The sequence below is a fragment of the Vulpes vulpes genome, chromosome 2 (genome assembly GCF_048418805.1).
Source record: "Vulpes vulpes isolate BD-2025 chromosome 2, VulVul3, whole genome shotgun sequence".
In the NCBI taxonomy this organism is placed as follows: Eukaryota; Metazoa; Chordata; class Mammalia; order Carnivora; family Canidae; genus Vulpes; species Vulpes vulpes.
The window spans coordinates 93,825,157-93,847,715 of NC_132781.1; the positions used below are offsets into that span (position 1 = coordinate 93,825,157).

At 41.8% G+C, this 22,559-nt stretch overlaps 1 protein-coding gene and 1 non-coding gene across 19 annotated transcripts in view; one reads left to right on the top strand and one right to left on the bottom strand.

Moving 5' to 3' along the window:
- The window catches only part of SVIL (supervillin), a 153,978-nt gene that overhangs the window by 98,722 nt on the left and 32,697 nt on the right, over nucleotides 1-22,559 (top strand). For 7 of the 18 annotated variants that reach the window (XM_072749284.1, XM_072749271.1, XM_072749272.1 and 4 more), the window contains 4 exons: nucleotides 7,160-7,289; nucleotides 11,284-11,331; nucleotides 11,875-11,952; nucleotides 19,488-19,635. In XM_072749284.1, the coding sequence (XP_072605385.1) occupies nucleotides 7,160-7,289; nucleotides 11,284-11,331; nucleotides 11,875-11,952; nucleotides 19,488-19,635 (404 nt within the window). The remainder of the gene's footprint in view (nucleotides 1-7,159; nucleotides 7,290-11,283; nucleotides 11,332-11,874; nucleotides 11,953-19,487; nucleotides 19,636-22,559) is intronic. The other 11 variants (XM_072749278.1, XM_072749279.1, XM_072749282.1 and 8 more) reach the window with 2 other exon arrangements.
- LOC112921675 (U6 spliceosomal RNA) lies at nucleotides 13,704-13,808 on the bottom strand. Its single transcript, XR_003235289.1, has one exon. It is a non-coding gene; the product is annotated as a U6 spliceosomal RNA (small nuclear RNA).

Genomic DNA, 22,559 nt, shown 5'->3' on the forward strand with positions numbered 1-22,559 from the left:
CATTTCATTCAAAAGAATAATGGAGTATTGAAAGGATATGTTTAAATGGGACAGATACAAAGACCTGGAGGAAATATTTAGCCACCGAGGAATTAAGCAGCAAAAGATGTCATAGCGACAGAAAGACTGGCTGCAAAAGATCTCTATACATTTCCAGTGTGACAAGCACCATCTACTCTGCCCAGCTGGACCCTTCCTTAGCACCTCCCATCATTCAGAAGCTTTCTTTCTCTGTCGGGAAGTGGCTACTCTGATTTTTCTGAATGCATTTTGCACTCCCTAAGACTATATCTCAAGCCGCAATGAAAATTCATCATTCTGTTTTCAAGTCAAACTTTTTGAGCATGATTCATAAAAGGTTAGATAGATGGAGCCCTTAACAACTGACAAATTAGTAAGATTGTTAAATCTTACTTTTGCCTTCACTTGTTTAAAATTCATAGTAGGTGAGACTGCTGGAACGGACTTAGATGAAAGGGCTGATGTTACCCCTTCAGCTAAATAACGGTGATGTCTTGAATCAGGGAAGCTGTCTGGCCTGTGCTGGCGTGAAGGCCTCCTCCACAGACACCAGGACCAGAGAGATTCTGATCCCAGGGATCCTACTTCTGATAATCAGTTGGATGAGAAGGAAGAGACATCATTTAAGGGAATTAATGACAAATATCTCTTACACACAAGTTCAGGTATTTTATACATCAGAAAATATTCCCAGGGTGAAATTACAGTGAAAAATATCAATATGCCCCCTTCTTTCACAGGCTCTTAAAGGAAAGTCTCCATCTTTGGGTATGATCTGTCTGCTGGGACTTAGGACTTTTGATGAAGAAGTTTTGTGCCTTTCCACTATGCAGTAAATCTTGATTTACCTGCCTGTTCTTGGTAAATTTGAGTTTATCTGTATCTTTCTGTGACCTGCCTGGAAGTGGGTTCAAAATTGGCTGTCCGTGCACAGGCATCTATCTTCTGGCCAGTGGGAGACAGAACTTCTCACAGTCTCCAAGAGACTCCTGATCCCATTCTGTTGAGAACCATGAGAGTAAGGAATATTTCAGCTATTGAGCTTTTTAAAAATATATGCTTAAAAAAAGGATGAGGGACACTTTTTTAAACATTTTTGTAAAAATCACAGATGGACTGTAAAAATACAGTTTTATTTTTTCAGGAAAGTACAAATAAAAGTACTGTCAAGATAAGGGGGAAAGATCACTGGTGATGTATTTCTATTAGCATCATTTATGACAAACATAGCTGCTAATTAAGGAAGAGAGACACTTCTCTTAGAAAATACATTGCCAGTGATCTTTTCCCCCCTTATCTTAATAGTACTTTTATTTGTACTCTGCTGAAAAAACAAAACTCTATATCTTGACAGTCCATCTATGATCATTTTTCCTTAAGTGGGGCCCCAATCCCTCCCTTCTGTTAAGAAAGAATGAAACTTGACCTATTTCAAATAAGAATGCTCTTTGCATATTATTTGGGCTTTCCAAATAATGTGAAGTATGACATGGAATGTTTAAACCTTATTTTAATTTCTGACTTTCTCATTTTACCAAAGGAGGGGTTTTGTTTTTCCAAGAGACACAAAGTCCCACAGGGGTCAATGGGACAACCCCAGATGCTCCAGCTTTCCCTTGGTAGGTAGTGGGGTGAGATTCACACAGCCCCACACTGGTGCATCAGCAGCCCACCTGTGCTCCATCTGGGAAACTGACCAGAGGACAGAAATGTTAGCAAGACAGCAGTGGTAGAAAGATTGTCCTCCTCCTGCAGTCATTTTCTCAATTCACCTGTTCTCTACATGGCTTATTTCCAATTCCATGTTCAAATCAGACTCTTCAAGAGGTAGAGACTGGACTTTGAAGATTTCCCTCATCATTTCTAAAAAGTGGCATTTCTGGCTTCCTCACCTTCGTGCATCTGTCTCTTTTCTGCTCAGGACATGGGCATGTTGAGTCAGTCATGCATTCTAAGGGGCACCTGGGTCACCTTCCACCCTTGGAATTCTTCATGTACTACCTCACTGAATGCCAAAGGCAGCCCTCATGCAGAGGTGATGCAAACCCCATTTTGTATATGATAACTGGGTCTTAGAAGAGTGTAACCACTAAGAAATTACAGGAAATCCACAGTACACTCCTCCTTTCGGGTAGGCTGGGGTTCAAGGAAATGAACCCAAAGGCTCCTTTCCTTTCTTCATCCCTTCTTACATCCAGAATGCCAAGTTTGAGTCATAAGCAGCACAATACTTCAGCTACAATTGGCTTTTTCCACTGGATTAATAAAATCACTATTTCATAACTGCCTGAATGATTTGGGTTTAAGTTGCCCTTGTTTGGGTACTGCTTTTTTTTTTTTAATATTTTATATTTATTCATGAGAGACACAGAGGGAGAGGCAGAGACACAGGCAGAGGGAGAAGCAGGCTCCTTCTGGGGAGCCCGATGCAGGACTTGATCCCAGGACTCAGGGATCACAACCCGAGCCAAAGGCAGATCCTCAACCCCCTGAGCAGCCACCCAGGCATCCCTGTTTAGGTACTTCTTTGAAAAACATTATAAGTCAAATAAATTCTTTAGGGGGAAAACTTTTGAAACCTTTTTAAAAGTGTACAAATATTATCCACAGTTACTGAAGCAATCGTATCTGTACTTTCATATTCAGGGGAGGATTCCTTAAAAAAAGGCAAGAAAACCATCCTCTCACTGGGAAATTGGTGCATTAGGGCTTAGTTGAACTGCCAGAATGGGGGAGAATGTGCCCCTTACCCTTCGCCAGCCTATAGTGGTCTGCCCCATAGAGGCCCACTCTGGCTTCCATGCCTCCTACAGTTCCCTCCACCCACTACCTGCTCCCCACCAGTCAAAGGCTATGTCCCTACTTCCTCTACAGGGACTGGAGGCTCTTACTCAAGATTTCAGCTCCAGAGGGCCCCCAGATTTACTTAAGACTTAGGGACAGAAATGTCTGTCCCCTTTGCAGACTCCTTTTCTGATCTTTGATTTGTCCTCATTTAAAAGACACATGAGCTCACTCCTGTGGCCTGCAAACCAGCCAAGACCAAGATCTGATACAAGTACTAATCAGTGCTCGTCAGGCCTATCTGAAATCTGTGCAGTGCCTGTGATTCTCTGAAATGTGGGGGCATTTTTCAAGGGGAACGGAAAAAGAAAAACTGTAAGATTAAAGGGCACGTGGTTTCGTGTCCCACATTTGACCCAGCCCTGACTGCCGAGAACCTGCAGAGCCCGGTCTAAGCAGGCCAGCCTCTCGGACCAGGCTGAACACAACATGTCAGGCCAGCGTTCCCTGCTGAGAAGAGTGTGGGCCTGGGCAAGAGAAGCAGACATTTCCCCAGGCGGCCTTGGAAGCACACATCATGGTGGCCCCAGGCCAGGCCTTGGGGTTAATAGGCTAACCCAGTGCCACTCACTGGGTTCCCAGCCTCAGACTAAGCAGATGCCTAGGCTCTCAACATCACAGCCCTGCAAATAGCACTTGGACTTGGTGGATGTTAAAAGTGCTGACAGTTGTTGGAATTGCATAGGCAGTAATTTATGTCATGTGTAGGAGCAGACGTTTTGCTCCTCAGCCCCCACCAGTGCACAGCGGTCTCCTTGACTCAGAGGGTCATGGGATCACAGGAGGAGAGAAAGGCGTCCCACCCTCCTCAGCTTGTTGAACACCAACTAGGAAATCTGAAGGGACAGGAATGATGCATTGCAGTTTCAGTGCATGTTATTTTTAAGTTAGCCATCATTTACACTCCATAAGCTAGGGCCGGGTCCAAGTGCCATGTGGGCTAAATTGAAACATTGCTTCTTCCATGTTATCCTACTCACTCTGTAGTCTTTGGAAGTGCCAGATGATGACCCTGCCAACACATCCAGAAGCAAGATTTCAGGTTTTTGGAATGGATGAATTCTTTGAAGGCCATCTCGGGAGGGGGTGGGAGGGACAACATTATAAGAAAGCCAGGATACTATGCAGTTTCTAAAACATTTGGACAAAAATGTGTCCGGTCAGCTAACAACACTAGTGTAGAGAGACAAGGCACATATTGGGAAGCAAGGCACCCCCACCTGGGAACTGAAAATCCCTGCCCCCTGACACACAGTGTGACCTCGGTCAGGGAAATCCTTGGCCTGTGTGTGCACTCTCGCCTCATCTGTCACATTGAGAACAATATCCAGTTTTTTTTGAAACCAGTAGAGCATGAGTGGACTATAAAGTGATTATAGATTCCACAGATTGCTTTTTTCTAAGTCAGGTTTACGTTCCTCAGAGCAGACACCAAGGAAACCATATGGTTATTTGGATTATGTTTTCATTGCTCTGGATACCCAGGAGCTTTGTTTTGAGAGCATCCTCAAAGACTGTAGCACAGTGTTTCCCATAAGCCCAATCATGAGGATGAATTTGACTTTTTGGATTCTCTCAACTCATTTGGGATCAAATCTGATTAAAAAGGTAGATGGCCAAGATGAATTACTACTGGTCTGTGTCAAAGGTGAAGTAAGAGACAGAAGCTGGTTCTGAGACCAGTTTGCAAGAAGAATATGAGGAAGATGATTATCTCTTGTCACAAGATGGTAAATTAGAAATACTTTTCCATTTGGGTGTAAAAGTACTGGCAATACTCACTTTTTAAAAATCTCATTTATAGATACTTTGAAACCTATGAAAGCTCTATGCAAATACTAATTATTTTTTCATGATTTTACTAGGTTATTTTTTTCTTATTAGAACAAAACTGACTCATTCAGAATACTTAGAGAAAAGAGAAATCGTTATATAGTCTGAAAACACCTGAAGGCACTGAGAATTTGTTTTTTAAGTATATGAACCAGCCCTGGTGGCTTGCAGAGTACTGTCAAATATCACAGACTATAGAATGTAGGGCTAAATGGAACTTTTAGCCAAATGGGACCTGTCTTAGGATTCTGACTCTATCTAATTGCCAACATGGTTTTTTTTTTTCTCTACCACCAATCATGTGTCTGACACCAGTTGGGATTTCTACAATTCAGCTCAATTCTGACACTGTCTACTTGGAGATGACATCAGATCCCACAGGTTAAGGGTCCCATCCTATAAGAATGTCCCGTAACACACACACATACACACACACACACAGATGCCAGAGGTAGGTCCCAGTTGTCTCCTAGACTTTTGACCCTATAGGCTATAGAATGGAAATTCCAACGACTGCCTCCTTTGATTTACTAGAGGATCCTCTAAACTCAAAGGTTTTACTTACTAGATCTCAAGCTTATTATAGAGGGATAAACACAGGAACAGCTAGATGGAAAAGATGCCTAGGGTAAGGTATGGGGAAAGGATGTAGAGCTTCCACACTCTGTGAGCCCCATCCTTTTGGGTATATATGGAAACCTCATTACATACATATGGTTGACTAGTTAGTCATTGGTCATTGATTCAACCACTAACCACTCTCCCCTCCACAGAAGTCAGGAGATGGGACTGAAAGTCCCCCTCCTCTAATCACAAACCACATGGTTGGTTGGTTCTCCTGGCAACCAGTCCTCATCCTTAAGTGTTTTCCCAAAGTCACCTGATTAATAGAAAGACACCTCTGTTGTTCCCATCACTTAGGAAACTCCAAGGGGTTTAGCAGCTCTAGGCAAGAAGAAGTGATGAAAACCAAGTATATATATTTCTTATTATAAATCACAATATCACAGACTGACATGGTGGTATTGTATCAGTTCTGTAGAATGACTGTGTGAGATTTTATCTGCTGTCACATAGCAGAAAGGAAGGAAAAGAAAGGGAAGAGAAAGGGATAGGTCCAGAGTTTGAAGCTCCTGCTCCATTGGGGGAGTTCTTTTCTTTGTTAATTACTTTCCATTATTGACTAAATGAATAGATAAGTTAAGGTATGATTGTGTATAAATTTGTAGATGGAAGTAGATTCTTATTTGAGTACTGCAAAGTTTGGTTTTTTATTTGCTTAGAAAAACTTTCTTTAGTGGGGTAAGGAAAATTAGTAGAAGGGACCCAAGAGACCATCGAGTGCAGTTCCCAGTATGACCAACAAGGAAAGGAAGCCCAGTTACTGGGCCAGAGTTCACGACCATGCCAGAGCCGATGTGCTGCTTTGCAATATGCCGTTTATGGACTTGTACTAAGATGTTTTAAAAGACCTGGCCTGGGGGGGTTAGCAGAGAAGAAAGGAGATGTAATCCCTTTTCCTCTCTAATCTTTACATTATTTGAACATCAGTTCAAATGAATTCAATGATCACTTTGTTTCCTTTTATCTTGCCCACGTTTGTCCAACTGAAATGCCTGAGACTGCCTCATTCATTATAGGAGAGCGAGCCGGAGCAGCCTCACACTCCTGAAAACAGCCTTTCACAGATTGTAGCATCCAGGCAGCTTGGTATCAAGTCACTTCAGAATTGAACTAAAGTAGGTTAGGTAAAAATCTCAATTAATTAGATTCTTTTTTGGTATATGGCTTTCCCCAAGAGGAAAGTTTGAATAATCATTTTAGAAACGGGTTTGTAGAGAATAGTTTCTGTATTAAGATAGATTGGAGAGACCAAGTGCCTTTGGAGGAAAGGAATAGGGCTTAGAAAGAAAGAAAAATGAAAATCTCAAACATCTTCTTTTGACTTTTCCTGAAAAGTATGCTACTAAGCGATTTTCAGTTTTTTAATGCTTTAAGTTTTCAAATACATTTCTGCTAAGTTTTCTGCGAAGGAGTACTCCATCCAACTATAGTCATTAAATGTTATTTCACAAAGTGACCAGAAGGGGTCATTAGGAGACATTTTTCTCTGGGGATGGTTACCTTTATCTCCTTGTTCTTAGTTCTTAACTCAAGGGCAGGGAAAAAAACAGACATATTCCTCTGGTGGAATGATGATGCATCTCTATCTGGCAGGTCAGATTTCAGCTTTGCATTACAGTCAACTTTAAAATCCAGGGGTGGGGGGCATCTTAGAAAATGGGATGTTTGTATTAATTTCCAGACATGACTTTTTTAAGAACAAGTGAAACTCAAAAAGATTAAAATGAAGTAGCCATGGTCATGTTTTGGCCAAAGACTGACTAGCCCAAACTATGGTTGTGTTAAAAGGAAGAGTTTGGTGCTGAACTCTTTTGGGTTGGCCCGTTTCTTCCCCCAGATTAGCGCTGTTGAAGAAGAGTGGTGAAGAAGATTGGAAAAATAGACTGAGCAGAAAGCAGGAGTACGGCAAGGCGTCTGTCTCCAGCAGCCTGCACATACAAGAAGCGGAACAGTCCCTCAAGAAGAAGGTAATGTTTTCCGTGTTGGGAAAAATCATTCAACTAACATCATGCTTGCAAGTGCATCAGACAGGCAAGCATGCCCCAACTAATTACCACTCTACAAAGCACTGTCTTGCTAGGGTACACACTGCACATCTATCACATAGCAGCTAAAACCGAGCAAAGGGGAAAGTCTTGAGATGTTATCAAACTGGTAACAGCACTGTATCCCTAACGTATCCGCAAGCAAGTTCCTACATTTTAAAGTATGTATTTTTACTTTGGTTTAAAACCTTCCTAAACAAAGTCAGACATTACAGTGTTATTAAAACCTTTATAGTGAAAATCTTTAATGGACCATGAGCAGTTTATAAGTTGCATATAAAATGTGGACTTGAATGTCCTCTGCTGAGATTTCAAACCGAAACATACAAAACAAGGGCGTGCCTGTGATCAGTAATCGTTTTCATGATCCTGAGCTGAGCATATTTTACGATGAGCAGGTGTACCTTTTGTTGAGAATGTATAGCAAAATATGTTACAAGTGTAAATAAAAGTAATACTTTTTCGATACTGACAAGCATTTCATCTATGAAAGTATCGACAGGTTGTTAAATTACTAATGTATTGATGACCAGCTCTTGACTAGTCAGTGCACACTTTCGAAGCTGATGATGACTTTCCTATTGCTTGGCCCTACGATTGCAAATGCATGTGCTGGCTGGGGACGAGTGGGCCACCTGTCACATATCCACTGGCTAACTTCTAGGGTCAAAAGTCTTCAAGCAGAAATGAAAGAAAAAAAAAACAACAACCAGAAAAATCCACCAGGATGATCACCTACACCTCTCTTAGCATCTGTGGAAGAGAGGAATTATGAATGTGGCCTTCATGCATTCAGAGACTTACATAAAAGGGAGGTGTCCGTATAGGATGGTGAGGTGGGAATTCTGACACCATTTTATATGGCACTTGTGTGTCCTCTTATGTTAAATTGAAACAGCAATTTGAATTTTCTTTTTTGAGACATATATGCTATTAAAGATAATGACCAAAGACATTAAATTGCAGCCATTTGTAAAATTCTCCAATATAGCTGGATATTAAAAGCATGTGTACAAAATCCGGATTTCAAGAATGAGATCTTGAGGTGAAAAAAAAAAAACCCAGGTCCCTCAATTTATCCCTGTTGCCCACACACTTTATTTGAAAGAGTCTTGAAATCATTGGTTCAATGATGACTTTAACACTCACCTCTTGTTGGCCATTTTGGAAGATGCAAAGAACCCTGAGTTGCTGACAGTCCCATATGGTCAGGTGAAAATTCAGATACAGATGTCATGCACAAAGCCAGCTAGGTTCCTCAGGAACAGTGAATGGGATAGGCGCCTTATCCCTTAGGAGATGGGGTAGAGAGATCATTTGAGCTAGAGGACGAGATCTGAACTACCTCCCACTTGACTAAGGTTTTCAGAAGGCAGAAGGTGCACAGTGGTTACTGTAGTTGCCCATGGTGGGGGAAGCACTAGGACTCTAAGCCAGCCTGAGGCCCGAGTGTGAAGGTGTGTCTCTGGGCTACTGGACGCTGCAGAAGCCACAGCCACAGTGAACTCGCTCTTCCTCCTCCTCAGTGACCTACTTCACTCCAGCCTGAGACAGTAAGCTCTTTGAAGTTAAAATAAGCCAATCTATTTTAGGCTTTGTAGCAGACATTGGGAGATCTCAAGTTCTGTTGAGGTCAAGTGGTTTTCACATGGACCCTGATAAGCCCTTGGCTTCTTACTTCCCAAGGGCTGGCAGTGTATTTCAGTGACACCTTCACTAGGCTCAGATGTGAGGTGGCTGAAACCTAATCTGTCTTCAGACAGTCCCCCGACAGCCGAGGAGTGCTTGAGAGACGCCACTGCTTGCTGGGTGTCTGAGCGCTGCCCCAGAGAAAGACATTCATACCATGGGGTGCGTGCAGATGGGATCTTGCTGCATGAGCTGGATCTAGACTTGCCAGTGGAGAGCTCCACTAAGGGGAGCAAGCTCTGGAACATTCCACGTTTTCCACCAATGGAAGAAGAGAGCTGGTTATGTAGTCAGGGCATCACTTCTGGCACAGTTTAATTCATTAAAGGCACATAATTGTGGTTGCCAAACATTTTCTGCTTGCCCTCATCCAGCTTTTGTGTGCTATAAGCCCAGCCCCATGAATTGCAGGCTGGAGAAATGCAGAGGAGGCAGGAAACAGAGACAGAATTCTAGATAAATCGCGTCCGCAGCCCCTATGAAAATCCTTGCTATCCAATAAAAATGGAATGTGAGCAACATAAGTAATTTTAGATTGTCTAGTAGCCACATTAAAAACAAATGTTAAGGGATCCCTGGGTGGCTCAGCGGTTTAGCGCCTGCCTTTGGCCCGGGGCGTGATCCTGGAGTCCCGGGATCGAGGCCCGCGTCGGGCTCCTGGCATGCAGCCTGCTTCTCCCTCCTCCTGTGTCTCTGTCTCTCTCTCTCTCTCTATGTCTATCATAAATAAATAAATAATTTTTTAAAAAAAATCTTTAAAAAAATAAAAATAAAAACAAATGTTAAATGATGCCTTGAAAATCTGTAAGTGTCCTGTTTATATCAAAGAGTTTGTCCCCAAACAAAACAAATTTGTGGTGCTCTAACTGGTGTCTCATTCTGGATCCTCCCTGGTAAGAAAATATCTTTTGTCCCAGGAATAGATTTGGGGAACTAACGTAGAACTCTCTTTTCCCTACAAAGACTAGTCGTGTCTCAAAGAATACTTTTTTTTTTTAAGATTTTTATTTATTCTTATTCATGAGACACATACAGAGAGAGGCAGAGACACAGGCAGAGGGAGAAGCAGGCTCCCTGTGGGGTGCCTCATGCAGGACTCAATCCCAGGACCCCAGGATCACACCCCAAGCCCAAGGCAGATGTTCAACCACTGAGCCACCCAGGTGTCCCTCAAAGAATACCTAACTTAACAGCAGTTCCCTGCTTTGCAAATTTATTCTCCCTGAATCAAGATCAATTATTTGGGACTTCTGAGTACAAACCATTTACGTAGCTGACTCTCTCATTCCCCACAACAACGAGTCTGGGCTCTTTCTCTCTCCTCTCTCCCTCTCTTCCCCTCCCCTTGCCACTCTTCTTTTCTTCTCTCTCCTTTCTCCTGTTCTTGGTTTAGTCCAGGGCAGGGCTAACCTGACTGCAGCATTTTTGCTTCTCTAGCATATATAATTAGTTCCGAAGATGGGAAAGCCATGTGGTTTGTAGATTTGGCTGGGCCCGCGGTGTCTGGAATGTGTGCACTTGAGCATGATGTGAAGACCATTTCCTCCAGGCTAACTCATTCCATCCAAAGAGTGAGAAAAATGGAGCAAAGTTTTCAAACCAGGAGTCTCTCTGTTTAAAACTCAATTGCATTTATTTATTTTTACCAAGTAATTACTTTACATTTCAACTTCATTTTGGCATGTTTGACATCAAGGCATGTAGTAACTCCCATACAGTTTAAGATCATCATCCAGCATACCAGACTTTCTCCAGGAAATAAAATCCCTTTACAGAGTTTGCCATTACAACCCAGCTCTGTGCCTGTGTCATGGATGTGGGTTTGATAGCCAGCTGTGCTCAGTGACATCAGGTCAGTGAATCAAGCTAAGACCTGTGATACCCGCAGAGCATGTTCTTGAAAATCCAACGAAAGCAGATCTGCCAGATTTACCTTCTAATCGTCTGCTGGCACTGACATTCCAAAACACAATTTAGGAGAAAGAAGTCCATTCAAAGAGCTAAGAGCCGAGGGAGAAAAAGACTGATGGTATGACCTCCGAATTCAAGATTATCGTCCCACTGATGGGATATGAGTTTACTTGGTGTTTGTGCCACCCAACCGTGTGAGCATGTGCATGCATCTGATTGAACCCAGGCACAAGATCCTTGAAAATGATTGTGACACTCTAACCCAACCCTATTCTTCCAGCACTCTGCAATATTTCCTATTTGTTTTAACCTGTAGGAAGAAGGAGGATTTGCAGATGATAGTGCCATTTCTAATCTGCTTTGGGTAAGCCTGACTCTAACATAGGTGTCCTCTAGATTACAGCCACACTTCTACCGAGCCATGTGTAATTCTCATCAGTGGTGGTTCCCTTTTAAGCTCTTGCTGTTTGGTTTCTTACCTGGAGGTCAGATGCCACCTCTACGCAGAGAAGAGAACTATCCTGCTTCTTTAATTTTTTTTAATCATATAATGATGAACTTTAAAGACTTTAAATGAAAGATTTTATGTTGAATGCTGAAACTGTTGACAAAAGTCACGGTTCCCCTCTCTGTAACTGAATATCATAGAAATTGCAGTAATCTTGTCATTAACTCATGTAATTACTGCATAGAACTGACTCAGGTATATTTACTGTGCTTGTGTGGATTTCTGTTAGCACTCTAAGAAAACAAACAAATAGGAAGGACTGTCTCAAAAAGAGAACTGAAATTGCAATGAGAAAATTAACATTCTGGTTGAGAAATCCTGTATTTGTCTCTACTCCTCCCCACCCAGCTCTGATAAACCTTCTCTTTTCACCTCTAATCCTCTTGCTTTGCTCTATAGGAACCTGTATATGCTTCTACTTATTCTCCTGCTATACCTGCTGCCCATAAACACCTGTCTTTTGTATCTATTAATCAGGTGAGGAAATGCCTACACATTTTAAGCCTCATTGCAATTTCTGAGCAGTAGGGAAGAACTTGTTTCCTTTGGGGAAATAACTCCTTTGCTGCATTTCAATGTGTGTGTGTGTGTGAGTGTGTGTGTGATCAGTTTTTCATATATTTAGAGTCAGTCACACACATTCCATCCTTGGATCAGACTTTGAGGTAGACTTGATGGCATTAATTCACCTTGTAATCATGAAACTGGGTCTAGAGGAAAATTTCCCCCTTTAATGTCCAAGCTTTATATCCCAAGGGAAGTCGAAGCCCAAGGATACACCAGAGTTCCTGCCCCCGCTCAGGGACAGTGCTACCTTGCTTAGCTCGATGAAGGAAGATGTGGTAGAGATAGATGGGTGTGGATTGGTTGGAGAGGAAGATACAGCAAGGAAGAGACCATTCAGACAGGAGCTTGCAGTGATTTTCTGGGATGAGAAACCACAGACCCCCTGCCCCTTAGTCTCTGTCTTCACTGTACCTCACCTGAACCCCAGCCCAGAGAGGGAGACCCGGCTTGGGCTGAATAATTCAGTTGGTGCATACATAATACATGATTATATTTAAAGCTCAAAGTACCAGTGATTGTTTTTTACTCCCCTTGGAATGTCCCTGGTGTCAAAATAGCTATGAGAAGTGCCTATATCCAATTCATCATAAGTCCCAAATTCTAGCCTCCCTCCAGCTGAGGGACCTTAACCTAGTCATTTCCCTCTGAGCGCCTCTGTCTCCTCAGCAGAGCTGGGACTTTGTTACCTCCAAGGTGAGCTCTAACTAAAGATGTCATGACTATACTGTTCCTTTAGGACTAGGTGGTGACCAAACAAGTCTTTGAGTAAGAGGTACTGAGACCTCATTTCAAATATGAAATTGACAGAGTGCTGTCATAGAGAGCAGAGAGACCACCCCCTCCTACTTCATCTATATCTTCACCGTGGAAACTCACTGCATTTCTCCCTAAGGCAGCCTCTCCCCTCACTTGCCTGGGGTCCTCTGAAGCCCAGCCCTACCCAGACAGCAGTAGCCACCCTCAAAAACAGGCTGAAATCTGGAGCGCACTTGCTATTCTATTGCCAAGGGGGTTGGGGTCGGGGGTGAATGGGTTGTTTCTTCTAAATAAGTCCTATTAAACTTGAAAACACAAGATCTATTATCGAAGTCTTTAAATAAAAATTATATTTATTATATAGACACATATATACGTACTTTTAATAAGCTTTATTTTTTTTTAAAGGAGTTTTTGATTCACAGCAAAATTGAGCCAAAAGTATAGAGATTTCCCATATACCTTCTGGCCCCCTCCCACACACATATTTAGCCTTCCCCTACTACCAACATCCCACACCAGAGAGGTCCATTTGTTAAACTTGTTGGGGTCACTCATGATGCACATTCTCCAGATTTTGACAAATGTGTAATGATATGTATCCATCCTTATAGTATCATATAGACTAGTCTAACTGCCCTAAAAACCTATGCACCCCATCTATTTATACCTCCCTCCCTCCCTTTAATCCTTGGCAATTTCTTTACTGTTTCGATGGTTTTGTCTTTTCCAAAATGTCATATAGCTGGAATCCTGTAGCATGTACCCTTTTCAGATTGGCTTCTTTCACTGTGTCATACGTACTTAAGGATCCTCTTTGTCTTTTCATGACTTGACAGTTTTCTTTTTAGTGCTGAATAATATTCTCTCTCCAGATTATATCAACCACAATTTTTGTTTGTTTTAAAAATATGAAACACTTTATGAATTTGTGTGTCATTCTTGTGCAAGAGGCCATGCTAATCTCTGTATCATTCCAATTTTAGTATACGTGCTGCTGAAGCAAGCACGTACCACAGTTTATTTATCCATTAGCTTACTGAAGGGCATCTTGGTTGCTTCCAAGTTTTGGTAATTATAAATAAAGCTGCTATAAATATCCGTATGCAGGTTTTTGTGTATACATTTTCAACTCATTTGGGTATCAAGGAGCATATGTTAAGAGTATGTGCAGTTTTGTCAGAAACTGCCAAACTGTCTTGCAAGGTGACTGTACCAAAGTGCATTCCCACCAGCAAAAAAAATAAGAGTGCCTGTTGCTGCACATCCTCACCAGCATTTGGTGTTGTCGGTGTTCTGGATTTTGGCTGTCCTAATGGGTGTATGGTGGTACCTCATTGTTGTCTGAATTTGCAGTTCCCTAATGACAAGTGATATGGAACACCTGTTTATGTGCTTATTTGCCACACATATGTCTTCTCTGGTGAGATGTCTGTTCAGATCTTCATCCATTTTTTAATTGGTTGTTTTCTAATTGTTTTAAGAGTTCTTTGTACATTTTGGATAACATTTCTTTATCAGATGTGTCTTTTGCAAATATTTTCTCTCGGTCTGTGGCTTGACTTCTCATTCTCTTGACAGTGTATTCATAGAGCAAAGGCTTTCCTATTTCAATGAATTTCAATTTATCAGTTCTTTCTTTCATTAGTGATTTATCTAAAAAGTCATCACTGAATTCCGGGTAACCTAGGTTTCTCTTCTATGCTATCTGCTATAAACTTGTCATTTTATATTTGGATTTATGATCCACCTTGAGTTACTTTTTGTGAAAGGTGTAAAGTCTGTGTCTAGATTCTTTTTTTTTTTTTTCTTGGCAGTGGATATCTAGTTGTTCCAGCACAATCTGTTGAAAAGGCTGTCTTATGTTCATTGTATTGCCTTGGATCTTTCAAAGTTAGTTGAGTATATTTGTATGAGTATATTTCTGGGCTCCCAATTTTGTTCTCTTGATCTATTTATATGATTTTTCCACTAATACCACACTTTCTTGATTGTAGCTTGACTGTAGCTTCATAGTAAGTCTTATAGTCGGATAGTGTCAGTCCTCCAACTTCGGTCTTCTCCTTCAATATTGTTTTGGCTATTCTAGGTCTTTTCCCCTCTCCATATAAACGTTAGAATCAGCTCATCAGTATCCACAAAGTAACTTGCTGAGATTTTAATTGAAATGTCACTAAGTCTGTAGATCACATTGGAAAGAACTGGCATCTTGACAGTATTGCAGCTTCCAATCCATGAACATGGAATATCTCTTCACACATTTTTAAATTTAAAGAAAAACTTAAAGGTAGTTTATGATTAACTGCTTCAAAATTAAAGTAGCTTTAAAATTCTATATTTTTATATCTTGACAACTTTCCCAGATATCTTATGTACTAGCCTTTTTAGCACTAACTTGTCGGTGTTCTCGGAGACTCCTTACCTCCTGCAGTCCTGGTATCCATGTTCGCTAATGCAGAGGCTCAGGAAAGAAAACAGAGCATTACAACAGGACATATGTTCTGTTGAAATGGACTGTTTGTCTCTTTGTTGGGCTTTAACATGCATTTCCTTCTTCCCCACGTGCCTCATGACTCTTCCAGAGTAAGATTTCCCTGTATTCCCCTCCCTTCATCTTAATTGCTAGTAGATGGTGGCAGGACCAGATTATGGTTAGTTTGAGGGCTAAGCCTAGTTAAGATCTTTCTTCATGTTTTCTTCAGGCCATCTAAGGCTGTGTGCACTGACAAGGGAGTGAAGTCACTGAAGGATGAGGCAAAGCCACATTTCTTTGACAGTATACAGAATTCTAAATGGCGGTAGCATTTTTGAAAAGCAGAAATAAAGTGACTGACTTGTCACTTTATTTCTACTACTTAATCTATGCTCTTACAATTTCTTTAGCTTAAGTAGACATGAATAAAATAAAAATTTTAAAGCCAGATCACAGTATTCTCTATCCATGAAGCTCTCCAGTTGTGGAAGAATTTTACCCTTAAATCTGTACTAATCCTAGCGAAGCATGTTAGATTTGCTCTCTCTTCTCATATCACCTCTCTGTGTCAGCAACATGTGGGAGGATTTGCAGTATGCATTCTCAGTGGGTAGACAGAAGCAAACCCATCAGTGACAATGCAGGAACCTGAAAACACTTGTGGATTGATCTGTGGCCTAACTTCATACTGTGTCCTACCAAGTCTCTCTCCATCCCTAAGACCTGCCTTTCTTCCCAGCTATTTCACTGCCTTATACACACACACATTGATACACACACGCTTATTCCTTCCCCTTGCTGTCTCCATTTCTCCATACCACATTCATGGGATCAGCATTTGAAACAGATGGGGTAGGACTTCTTCATTTCCTGTCCCAACTTCCTTACTATTCCAGTCAATCTTAAACATCATTAGCTAATGCTGGACAAGCCTGGAAAATGGCATGGTACTTATTATGATATATACTACATCCTTCTCTAAACAAGGAAAGAAAAACTAAGAAGGGAAAAACAAGACAATAATGAAATTTAAAGCTAAAAAAAAGTCAATGGGCAAACTTGTGTCTTGTTCTCACATTTTGAGTTCAGAAATTAAATAGCAGCTTGTGAGAAATTGTATTAATCTTTTCAGTGGATAAATAAGCTGCATATTTCTCACCCCAGTGTAGAGCCACCCGAAGTCAGATAAAGGAGTTAGAGGCCCTAAACCAAGTTCACTAAGTTGTCAAGTTAGGATAGAGAAGCAAAAACTTGCACATTTGATAGTATGCTTGAGAGGGGAGTAAAAAAATATTCCTTGACAAACATCAGGCAGACTACTGGAAGCTTTCAAGCCTGTAACAGCTGTATCATTCCTGGGCTCACAGCTTCGACGTCCTTGCAGGAGCTCCAGGGGAATCTGAGTGCTTTGGGAAATGGAGTTGTGGATTTAGGGATGCCATTTTTTTGATTCATGAACCACACCCCACCACCACACCCAGGACTTTGAAGATACATTACCAAGCTCACCAGAACTAGGGGTGTCTGAGATTTTTGGAGAAGCAAGCTTCCTTGGCACTTTATAATGTTTTTATCAAAATATTTTCAGTTAAGTGCTGTATTGATTGGATTAAAATTCACTCCTGAAACTTCATTTTAAAAAGAAAATGTATTATCTTTTTTTGAATTTTGATGAGGTCTTCCTGGCAAGTCAACCTCAGAGTTTATTTAATAAGGGAATATGATTCAGAGTTACTTGGAATTAGGGTCATCTCACCAATCATGAGTGGGAAGGTAAAGTAAAAGGGTTTTTAACTTTGGAATAATATTTTAATTTGATAAAATGTAAAACTTATAAAAAAAGGTGCCGTGATAGGGCTCTCTCATATACCCTTTACCAGAGCCACTGACTGTTGGTGTTCTGTGGCCACCCGGCTGCTGTCTCCTCTTCCCTCAACCCTGCCCCCTCCCCTGTTTCTCTCCCCCTCCCCACTCCTGTCTTATGTACATGTATATGATATGTAGAGTTGGGGCTCCCCTCTAACAGAACACCATAGGCTGAATGGCTTATAAACAACAGAAATTGGCTTCTCACAATGCTGGAGGCTGAAAGTTCAAGACCAAGGCACCAGTAGATTCTGTGTCTTGTGAGAGCCTGCTTGCTGTTTTTAGAGGACCATCTGCTTACCGCATCCTTACATGGTGCGAGGAGCAGGGGAGCTCTCTGGGGTGTCCTTTATGAGGGCGTTTCTCCTCTTTAGGAGGGCTCCACCTTCCTGACTTAACACCTCCCAAAGGCCTCACCTCCTCATACATCACACTGGGGATTAAGTTTCAACATAATGAAATTTGGGGCCTGCAAACATTCAGTCTAGCTCACTTCCGTAAGCAGGATACAGTCATCAAGATGAGGAAATGTAACATTGATGCAATGTCTCAAGCACAGTCCATTTCCAGCTGTGTTAGTCCCCCTCCCCTCCCACAAGCTATGTCTCATTTAGCTCCCGCCCCACCCCATCTAGGATTCAGGCCAGGGTTGGGCCTTGCCTTCAGTTGCCATGTCTCTTCAGGAAAAAAGGTTTTAACCTAATTTAAATTTTTTTTTAAGATTTTATTTATTTATTCATAGAGACACAGAGAATGTAGAAGGTTTTTTTCTGTTGGTCAGTTACAGGAAGTCAATTGGATAGACAGTGGGGAGGAACAGAATCAGAGGTGCTTCCATCAGGGTTCTCCTGAATTTCTGACTGTTGTCAGTGGAAGGTCTATGATCACCTTGATCTCTATTGCTTCTTATCCAAAGAAAAACTGAACTAGGGAGGTGGAGCTGGGGCACCTGCCAGAAGAGGTTAAGGTGAGCTCACCAGTAGTTTGAAAGCAAAGCCCCAGCAGGAATGGCCCACCTCAGGTCTGAGAAAGGGCTCAGGTTAAAGCCAAAGCACAAAGCCAGGAGTCCACACTAGCTTCAGAGCCCTGGTCATCAGGGCAACCTTGGGGTGGACAGCCAAGCACATGAGGGAAGCTCCTTCTCCTCGGGGCAGAGGCTCTTCCTCTCTTCCTTCCTTACCACTCACTCCTGTGGCACCTGCCACTTGATAAATTTTAATTCTATCAAAATTAAAAATTATCAAAAAATGTAAAAACTCTTTTAATTTCTACCCTCATGATTTGTGCCTCATTTGACCCTAATTCCAAGTAATTCTGAGAGGGGTTTGGTGATGAGAGGAGAGACAGAGCGGAAGAGGAGGGGAAGCAAATGCTGTCCTACCAGCATTTAGGACCTCCCGCCCTGGTATCGTCCTGCCGCCGGTCATCCACACTGTGTCCCTGGCACACTGCTTCCTCTGCACTGGCCCTGAGCACCCCCAGCACTCAGTCCTCTGCCTCCTGCTCCTCCTACTCTCACTTAGCTCATCCCCTTTCCCAGTCCTGTCCACCTCCCCCCTTCTCCCGGCCTCTCTCAGTCCCCTAAACCTCTTTCTCCCAAGTCAAATGAGTCCACCAAGGCCTTAGAAACTGAAGATGCAGGTATCTCTAGAACCCCAATTAGAAGCTTTCAAAAGCAGTCTTTAGGTGGCAATGTTATTCTGTATGTAGGTTATGTCTACAGCACAATTCATCCTCGGTGTCAGACACACTGTGACCCAGAAGTCTCTTTTGGGGGCTGACCTGCTTCCAATGGCCCATGTCACAGAGCTGTCTAGGAGAAAGCGTGCGGAATTCCAGAAAACCTTCCTGTAGCGCACCTTATTCCCACTCAGCTTTCTCTCTTTTATAATTCACCATGGTCCTCGCACACTGAAGTGGGTAATATTTTTCTGGATTGATCATAACTTTTTGTGAGAATATATGGATAAAATTTCCTAATCAAGGCGTTTTTTAGCTAGCTAGGTTAAACTGAGCAGCTTTAAAACTCATGGCATGGAGAGAGTCTCTAGTTTTGTTCATTATTTACAGGGTATCATTCGTTTGGGGGTCCTGGTATTCCGAACGAATGAGTGGGAACAAAATCAAAAGTCTTAACCTAAAGTTTCAGTGTTGTTGATGGTGATCTCTAGCCCAAGCTGGAAGTAAGGACGCCAAGCCTATTTCAGCTAGGGCAGTTACTGACACTTTGGGGACAATGTAGTGCTCCTGCCTGTTTGCCTGCTCTTCAGCTCACAAAATGCCACCTGCTGAAATTCACGTCTTTGTCCTTTCCCTGTCCCATTTTGTTCCTGGTACACTTTATAAACAGCGGGTCACAGAAAGTCGAGAGAGCCAGATGACTATCGAAGAGAGGAAGCATCTCATCACTGTGAGAGAAGAAGCTTGGAAGACAAAAGGCAAAGGAGCGGCCAACGACTCCACCCAGTTTACAGTGGCTGGCAGAATGGTGAAGAAAGGTCAGCTGCATACCTGGGGGGTGGGCATACCTGTGTGTGCAGGTGTGCATGCGGGGGGAGAGGCGGGGCACACTCCATTGCCCACAGACAAGAGGGTGGCGTGTGACAATAACCCAGTAAAATAAATCAAGCCATGGTCTTGTTTTAGTTTTTACTTTTTTTTTTTTTTTTTAAGATTTATTTATTTAGTCGAGAGAGACAGGCAGAGGGAGAAGCAGGCTCCATGCAGGGAGCCCAATGTGGGACTCGATCCCGGGTCTCCAGGATCACTCCCTGGGCTGAAGGCAGCGCTAAACCGCTAAGCCACCCAGGCGTCCCTAGTTTTTACTCTTAATTGAAGTCGTGTAAACCTTTTTGGGGTAGGTTTTGTAAGTTATTCCTACTGAAAACTTTTTCTTCCTAGATAGTGTCCTCTTCATGTAAGAAGCAAAATACAATTAGTCACATTTCAAAATTTAGCCATTTAGAATTTGAGTACAGATTTCAAAAGCAATTGCAAGTCTTCTAACAAATCTTAGTCCTTTCCCATAATTGCTTTTAGATTATTTTCATTTTCTTGACATCTGGCAATCAGCTAACCCAAATAAGCCTTTGTCAATAAAAAAATAGTTTATGTCTTCTCTTTTTTAGAGTAATTCCTAGGTCCCTTTCCATCAAACTAGAATTCTCTGGCTTTCAAAGCCCTATTTCCAGATAGGTCTTAATAGATGCCTACAAGATGCATCTATTAAGAATGATGTATGTCATTCTGAGGAAGTGGATTTCCCTGCAGATGGTCATTTCTTTGCCACTGAGCTCTTAGCACTGATTTGCAGCCAGTATTGAAAGATTTAGAAATTGACTAATACCTCACATGGTCAGTGAAGTCATTTTATGGTCAGTAAAGCTGTGAGGCTTCATATCTGGCAGGAAATGGTTAAAATATGGGGTCCCTTCATCACTTATATGCATTTACCTTCATTTTCTAAGGTCTTATTTTAAAAATAACTTCCTGACTTAGTGATAAAAGTGCTCACACACACTTAGAGCTAACGTACATTGTCATCAGCTTTCTCAATTCATACTTCCCTGGAAACCTTTTGGGATCCTCACTTATAAATAGTGCCTAACTCATTGTAGGCTCATAATAAATATTTGCCGAAGAAAAGGAGGAGAAACCCTGGATTATGATTAACTCAAATCTTTGTGGAAGAAAGCAGAGGATAATTTGCTTCTGCCTAATAAGGTGGTATTTGCATAGATTCTTCATCGGATCACAGACCTCTATACTTGTGTTAAACTACTTTGGCCTGAGCCCCATCCCTGTGTTAACAAAAGCAGACCCAGAGGTCCATGCTGGTTAAGAACTCAAGCGGGAGCTTGAACCAGAGTCCATGTCTTCCAACTTTTAGCCTGGACCTTTATCCTGATAACCTTTTACTTTGGTTTCTTTCTTCCTCTACCATCTTAAAAATGACCATTTATTTGTAAGCAGGCCCTTATTACCAAACACACTGTCCCTGTCCACAGTGATGTCAGAAGTGGATTTGCTCTTCTGCCAGTTTGGAGAGCAAGGTTAGAGAAGTTCTTATCCCTTTAGGGCAGGAGTTGGCTTTTATATTTCTTGAATAGATCCAGGATCTTTATTTAACAGGTGCTGTTATGGCTTGCTCAGGAAGTAATTTTCTTCTACTTTTAATCTCATGAAAAACCTGCATCCTGTTTCTCTAATACTTTTTACCACCTGCTGAGCTACATGTTTCACTTGAATCACCAGTTCTTTCTGATTTGCAGTAATAGGGCATCCAGTGTGCTGTACTCACACACAGCAGAGTAAAATAACCCCTCTGCTACAGCCACAGACTTTGCGAACAGCCCATCAGGTTGCTACATATCGACGAGTTGGCAAGAAGTGTGCTATATACCCTGATTTTTTAAAAAATATTTTATTTATTTATTCATGAAGGACACAGAGAGAGAGGGGTAGAGACACAGGCAGAGGGAGAAGCAGGCTCCATGCAGGGAACCCGATGTGGGACTTGATCCCAGGACCCCAGGATTACTACCTGAGCCAAAAGCAGATGCTCAACTGCTGAGACACCCAGGTGCTCCTCTACCCCAATTTTCATTCTCTCACTCCAGAAGACTGTTCTCCATGAGCCTCATTAAGACTTTTTGATATCCCTAGACTGTACCTGACAATTAGTATTCTACAAGGTTCCCATGGTATCCTATGATTCTCTTGAAAGGAAAGTGTTCAAAATATGCCTTTGAATGAGAGAGCTATGAAAATGTTTCTAAAAAGAGTAGGTGACTGGTTACTGCATGTAGCATATACTGAAAAGAGGTATGGAGAATGCTTTGTTCAACAGTGTCGTGTAATTAAAATTTATATGCCCTCATCCATTAGGGAAAAACCCTTGTCTGAAGTTGGGAAAGAGATGTCCCACCGCTGGGAGCCCTGGCACAGGCAGGAGGTGCCCCAATGGTCAAGGGGGCCAGATTTCCAGAGTTGGGCCCGTTTATTAGCTTCAGAGTTAATGACCTCAGTGCTTTTGAACTCTTCTGCTGTCTCTTGTGCCTTTTAGTAGGTGATGATTTACTGCACCTGTACTGCCTGTGATACCAAATTTTACTTTATTATCTTTCAAGAAAGTTTGCTTTCTCACTGATATAAACCTTTTGCGAGTTTGGTCATTGAAATACATATTTTAATTTTTATAGACATCATCAAGCAAATATGTGTACATCTTAAGAAATACTTCTAGAATAACATCTAACGCTGAAGTTTTAAACCACATTTCAATATTTTTCTTTAAAAATATTATGCTATTTCACATCCTTCTCCCACTAATAGGAGGAGGGAGCAGAGCAATTCATTCATTTATTTTTCCTAATAACTGATAGTTACATATTCTCTAGATGATGCTTAAAGGGGCAATGTC